Source organism: Echinops telfairi, unplaced genomic scaffold (genome assembly GCF_000313985.2).
Source record: "Echinops telfairi isolate 266 unplaced genomic scaffold, ASM31398v2 ScPeMD7_3;HRSCAF=10, whole genome shotgun sequence".
NCBI lineage: Eukaryota > Metazoa > Chordata > Mammalia > Afrosoricida > Tenrecidae > Echinops > Echinops telfairi.
In genome coordinates, this window is record NW_022103899.1 from 7652 (window position 1) to 14790 (window position 7139).

The window sequence follows — 7139 nt, forward strand, 5'->3', positions numbered from 1 at the left end:
GTGTATGTAGTTAGTGGGAATAGACAGAAGTCAGCCTCCACCAATTCACATTAAAATGCAAATTAGAATGTGGGATTTATCATAGTTCTTCCCATACTTTCTCTGCAATTACTTGCAATAAATAGATGGACCTACAGCCTTTCCGTGGTGGCTAGTGATCGCCTAGCCGTTACCCAAGGTTTCAAAACATCAGTATCTTAATAGGCTGGCTTTGTCATCACCTTTACTGATATTTATTTCAAAATGAAACTTACCTTCTCTTGAAAGGTAGGATGATTAAATGTTTGTCCAATCCAAAGATGCCAAAGGAAATAAATCCCTAAGGAAGAAGGAAAAGTTACATGGTCTCATTTCAAGAATAAAATTTTAAATTATCAAGGGTTCATGAGTGAGGAGGGAGTGGGGGGAATGAGGAGCTGATACCAAGGGCTTAAGTGGAGAGTAAATGTTTTGAGAACGATGAGGGCAATGAATGTACAAATGTGCTTGACACAATTGATGTGTGTATGAATTGTGATAAGAGTTGTATAAGCCCCCAGTAAAATTATTTTTTTAAAATTTAAGACAGAAATTAAGGAAGTCTTCAAAGTTAGTGCAAAACCCAAACAAACCCACTGCCATCAAACTGATTCTGACTCACAACAACTTTTTAGGACAGGGGTGGAAAATGCCTGTTAAGACCTGAGACATCATCAATACCAGGTCATATCACACACCTTACCAAAGAGAAGCTGTTCCAGCCATTGAACCAAGGGTGAATTAATTAAATGTTTGATCAGTATGGCTCATGAATGATGTTATAAGTATCCAAATGGCCCCTGGTAGATAAAAGGTTCCCCCATCCCTGCTATAGAGAGTTTCTGGGATGGTAAATCTTTAGGGAAGCAAGTCTCCTCATCTTCTTCCATGGAGTGGCTGGTAGTTTTGAGTCCCTAACCTTGCAGTTAGTAGTCCAAGCCTATCCAACAGCACCACCAAACCTGTGGTTATGGCAACATTTTCAATGCAACATACAAGGCCGACCCTCTGGAATTCAGTGTCTCAGACAGGTGGGCTACTTTGGGCCTCTCCCCCATCATCCTGGCCTACCAGTTGCAAAAGGAACTACACCTGAGTGCTTAGTAGTCTGGTTGACATGGTCGCTTACTGGAGGAAAACGAAAACATCTCAAGGCCACATGTCTTTGATTCCTTCTTATTAAAAAGCAGTGAAATACTCCCAACTGGATGTAAGTATTACCTTTTGCGCTAAAACTTCAGGAGCCCACAATGAAGAAGTGCTGCAGTTGCTGTTTATAATGTGCTGCTGAGCCGACTTCATGCAACTTGAAACTGGCTCACGCTTAGGGAAAGGGGTTCAGTGGATTTGGGGGTGACAGGGCAAACTGGCACAAGCTATCATCCACAGATCAGGAAGATGAGGGCTGGTTGGCTTTGAGGGGACAGGAGGTAGGGAGCTGTGCTGTCATATGGTGAGCATGTAGCCTGTGGAGATAGGGATATAGGTGCAAGCTGGGGGTGGGGGGTGTGGGAAGGAAAAATCCAAAAGATGACCTGAAGGGTTAACTTTGTTCACCTCTAAATGACAAGCAGCTAAAATGGAATGATCTTGCTACACCACCTCACCGGAGGGAGAATCAGATGGGAGCAGAGCGCTGTGTTGTTGCTCTTGCTCCTTTGAATCATTTGAGACCTAAGCTATGTGGGCAGCATTTTAAATGCAGTACTTCTGGCATTTGGCTCTGTTCCTGATGCAGTCCTGCAAGTGAGGCTTTCAGATTCAGTCTTGGACCAACTCAGAACTGGCTTTCACAATACAACTTGATGAATGAGACTGTGATATTTCTACTTCCTAGGTGGAAAATCAGATCTTCCACAGTAGCAGGGAGGAGGGCATCAATTAGCCTTTGGGATGCTCATGTCTGTCTCTGTGAAACTGATCTAGGTGGAGACAGCCACGAGAAAAGCAGAACAGGAAGTACTTGAAGAAGTTCATGTTAGGCTCTAACAGCCAAGGACAAGTGTTCACTAACTCGTGTAGCAAGTGATTTCTGGTTTGACAGGCAAAATCAATGATTACAAACAGTGCTTTTTCAACCTGATGATCTCTCTGGGAATGAACACTCTCCAATTACAGAGGGAAAGACCGCTGGTGGTGGTGTTGGGTAAGCACTGGTCTTTTAACCACAAAGTAGACTGTTCAAACCCATTAGCCTCTCTGAGGGAGAATTATGAAGCTGTCTGCTCCTGTAAAGATTCACAGCCTCAGAAACCTGACATCAGGTCACTATAAGTTGGAACCCACTGGATGGCAGTGGGTTTGGGGTTTGGTAATTAATAAGTAAGGGGTTGGAAGATGGGGTCAAGTTTTTAACTTTTGCAATATTTTCCTTAATGCCATATACATACTATACACATACTTTCCTTAATGTCCTTTCCTTAAACCCAGCAGGTTACTTCTTCGTGGAATCTTTGCTTGCTGTTTTGTAAGCTGGTATGATAATGCTTACTTTGCAGGTACTACTGTGTTGTTTAAGGAAGCCCTGGTCAGCAGTTCGAAACCATCAGCAGCTCCTCTGGAGAAAGACTGAACTTTCTACTCCTATAAATAGTTAACGGTTTTGGAAACCCACTGGGGGTTGCTATGAGTCAGCATCAATTCGATGGCGGTGAGCTTGGTTTGTGATGCTTAAATGAGATCATGAATGTAAGATGCTCAACAATGCTTGGCCATGGTAGACTCTTTAGAAATGGAAGCTACTATCCCTGACCCATATCTATGTATATACCATGACATTCTTCTCCTATAGAGTCACAGTCTCAGAGATCCACAGGGGCAGTTCTACCCTGTCCTGTAGGGTGGCTGTCTACTGGATGACTGGGAGTTTTACAGGGTTATATAAGACTCAAGTACCTGATTGTTCAAGAACCACCAAAATGCAAATGAAATGATGTTCCTAAACCAGCTGCTGACACGGGACGGATCCAGGGAGGCTACAAAAATCGTACCAGGGCCGATGAACCTATACAGTCAGCAAGTGGAATACGGGTTTTGTGAGGAGTGGGTGGTTGGGTGAAGGGATGATGATGTCAAGGGGTCCACATAGAAAAAGAATGTTTGGAAACGGATTGTGGTAGCAAATGTACAATGCTGCTGGATGTGATTGAACTATGGAATGATCTGAAATATGTATTAATCCCAAGTAATAACAAGAAAGAATGAAACCATGTACCAATACTTGATCCAGTATTATGGGTCTCAGTACAAATGTTTTTCATTGCTTGGGTTTTTGGGTGAGGGGTGAGGGGAGGTCGGGACCTGAGAGGGGAATGGTGAAAAAAAATTTTTTTAAGGGGCAGAAGCCAAATAAGTTTGGGAACCTATGGGCTCAACTAAAGGCCAGCTCAGGAAGATAAGCCAGTTTCCAAGATAAGCCAGTGACTTCTTCCAATCACAACGAAGTTTACAAAGAACGTAGGACATCTTGTCCCTACTTACATTATCCTTCTTTCTCTCCAAACCTAAGCAAAGCGTTACTTGATATTTGAGATGGAACCACTTTTGTGTGCTTTCTGATGACTTTGGCCAATATAGAAATACATCTCCTACCAGGAGACAGACAGCAGCTGGCAGCTGCCGTGCCTACCAGCTGCCGGCTAACTAGCTCCACCCTTCTGATTTAAAGGAAAATAACATCCCCAGCAGAAGAGGAGGGGAAACCCAACAGACTCACTCAGAAAAACAGAACCTCCTGCAAGTTCTTAGCAAGGCAATACCTGGCCGAAGTTAAACACAGCACAGAAAAACTGCAACTCCACATAGAGTCTTCCTGGCTCTTGGTTGAATAGCCACCACAAGCAACTGGAAAGGTTCTGTAAAGGAAGGAGAAAACAGTAGTTTAAAATGGAGGGAGCCCATTGTTTCTCTCCCACAGGAGCACAGTACAGTAACTCATCTACTTGATGATTGAGGGTGGGGGCGGGGGCTGAACACAGAGAGACTATCTGGGCTTTGTCTTTTGAACAAGACGTTTCAACCTCTCCTCCTGACAGCTGTCATTCAAACAGTGCCTACTCTGATCAGAGCTGATGCAAGAAGACAGGAAACAGAAGAAAAAAGCTTATATAATATATCGGGCTGCCGGCTCGCCAAAGAGGGGACTGGTTTTAAAATTAGTTCTCCCCAGTGAAAACAATTCTTGACATCGTTTCTGACACAGGGATGTTCGTTCTTAGACAGCAGCTGACAATGGTGCTGGTTGCCGTCACAGTAAATAGCCAGCACCCCAGTAGCGTATGAAAGGGTTGCCTGGAGGGTTTCAGTTATATGGTCTACCACTTTCCCCCTAAGCAAGTTACGGTGGAGCTACCGCAAAGAATTGCATAGTAATAACTGGTAACGCAGACAAGATAGCAGATAGCTATTTTTTTTTTCTTTCCAAAAATTCTCATTAACCAAAGAAATGCACTGTAAAAAATAAAATTCTATATACCATTCCCTTATAAAATAATCAAGTAAAAAATAATATCCCCAGAGCCTTTGCTCTTCCTCTGCTCCTAGCAGCCTGAGTCGATCTGCCAAGTAGTTCGATGTTCATTTGACTCAGAAAATCCCACGAAACCATGCCAATCAAGAGGTTCAAATCTTCGGTCCATTTCAAGAACACTCGTGAAACTGCCCGGGCCGTAACTGCTGGAGATGCACAAGGGTCTGCATGTCCGTGATGCCATCAAGTAGCTCAAAGATGCCACTTTGCAGAAGCCGGTGTGCCATCCTGACATTACAATCATGGAGTTAGTAGGTGTGCCCAGGCCACACAGTAGGTTTGGACACAGGGTCGGTGGTCCAAAGAGAGTGCTGAATTTTTGCTGCACATGTTTAAAAAACGGAGACAGTAAAATTGAACTTAGAGGGTTAGATGTGGATGCTAAGGTCATTGAGCACACCCAGGTAAACTAAGCCTCCAACATCCGCTGCGGGGCTTATAGAGCACATGGTCAGACAAACCCAACCGTGGGTGAGCTCCCCTGCCGTAGCAAATGATCCTGACTGAGAAGAAATGAGTTGTTCCTACACCAGAAGAGGAGGTTGCATGGAAGGAAAAGATCTCCCAGAAGAAACCGAAGAAGCAAAAACGAATGGCTCATGAGTAAATTAGGCCTGAGAGAAAGGCTGACAGAAGTAACAAAGCAGAACTGTAACAGTTGGCGCTGGTGGGAGTTTTTTCTACGTGTGCATTGCCCTTTTGGACCAGCATTTAGCAGAATGCACCCAAAGTCACAGAAATGTTTATGCTCTGTGTCCCAGGCCTCCCGGCTTGGGGAATCCATCCGGAGCAAGCACAGAGCATCAAGTCGGGAAGGAGAGGACTCTGGCACACCGGCAGTCCACAGGGACAGCTCGCACCGGGTCTGCTGGGCGCTGCACTTAGAGCAACAGGTGCAAGCAGGACATCGTGGCATGGAAATTAACGTATCAGTGACAAAAGCAGGATGAAAATCTGAACGTATGTTCTGAACCATGAGAAATGCATTAGGGAGTTAGAAGATAGGACCGGTTGTTTTTCCCCTTCTCTCTATTTTGTAACGATCCCGTGACTTAAAAAAAAAAAAAAAAACCAAAAACGTGAAAAATCATTCTTTGAAGTTCACCGGAGACATCTTCCGAGATCACAAAGGGCAGTCAGAGATTGCGGATCCACATAGGGGCTTGGAGAGCATAGAAGCAATAAATGCTTCTGAGCGGGATAAGCCAAGGCAACAGTCACTCACTGCCATCGAGTCCGTGCTGACTCACAGGGACCCTAGGGGACACGGCCGAACTGCCCCTGTCAGCGTAGAAAGCCTCGTCATTCCCCCAAGGAGTGGCTGGCCTCAAACTGCTGACCTTATGGTCGATCTCCCAAAGCAGTAATACTGAGAACTATTTATTCTTCCATTCCCCTGAAACATTGAAACTCCAGAGCAGATAGAGTCCCAATGACCTGGCAGCCACAGCAGCTCAGCTATCCCCAGTTGTTGGGAGGACACTTTCACCCAACATTTGAAGAAATGGCCCCTAAGCAAAATCAGAAGAAACATTTACAGCAAACAGGCCGATAATGAGAAGCAGGCAGAGCAGCACATGTCGAGTCAGCTGCTGGTCCCCACTCTGCAGATACTGCTCCTCTTCCTGGGCTAATATGCAGCTCTGGGACACGCAGCGACCCACACAACGATCCTCTACAAAACAACAAGTGCAGCAATTAGTAATCAGAGCTTTTGCTTAAGTGCATTTTAAATGCATAATGACTTCCGACGCAAACTACCACGTATGCGCAGTCAGCGAGGAATCAGCAGTATCTGAGATGACATCCGAGCAAGGTCCCTTCATGCTGCTTTAGTTAAGGAGGGGCTTCAGTCTGGACAAACAAGAAGAACCCAGAGGCGGGGCACAAGCGCTCCCTCCCAAGCTAGTCAACTGGCTTCTCTCCGGGATGGACATGTGGATGTGGCTCAACTCAGATTTCACTGTGGAAGCTGTGGCCAGAATATGGTCAGGAAATCTAACATGCCCCATGAAATCTAAAGGAGTCTTCAGGAATCAACAACATAAGTAATAAAGAAAATTACAGATAAAAGTTTAAAGGAGAATTTGGAAGGGGAAAAAAATAAAGCTGTTGGATGAGATTACATATTGACTGCACTGAGGAATGTGTGTATCTGTTAAGTGTATTGTATGCAGAGAGAAAAATAAGGAGAAGAGCCTTGGAAATTCTGATGTACGGAAACATTAGCTTTAGAAACTGGTGCACGGAAACCACAAGGCAGCCAAGAGTTAATTGAATGTTGAGAGACTTTATTGTGCCAGCCTGGCCGATAAACACAAGTGGGATTTACTGAAGGGCAGAGAGATAAATGGCTTGGTGAGCCTTGCCTTTCTTGTCTCTTGCTCTTTGATCATTGGACCAGTGTGCGGCTGCCTTGCTTGTTCTGTGCCTCACTACCTGTGGGATGCCTAGCCTGTGAACTGTGTCGCTGTAAGTTGAGATCCCTTTAAGACATCTCTGGAGCTGGGGACTGGTGGTTGGTGACCTGGCTGACAGTTGGTGACCTGCCTTGTGATTGGCTGCTATACTGACATAGCCTAGCTCTCTCTCT

At 44.9% G+C, this 7139-nt stretch overlaps 1 protein-coding gene across 1 annotated transcript in view; it reads right to left on the reverse strand.

Moving 5' to 3' along the window:
* GPR155 (G protein-coupled receptor 155) overlaps positions 1–7139 on the reverse strand; it is a 45462-nt gene that overhangs the window by 5656 nt on the left and 32667 nt on the right. Inside the window, exons 10-12 of the mRNA XM_045296390.1 lie at positions 6085–6263; positions 3777–3872; positions 255–319 (exon numbers count right to left, since the gene is read on the reverse strand). Coding sequence (XP_045152325.1) covers positions 255–319; positions 3777–3872; positions 6085–6263 — 340 coding nt within the window. The remainder of the gene's footprint in view (positions 1–254; positions 320–3776; positions 3873–6084; positions 6264–7139) is intronic.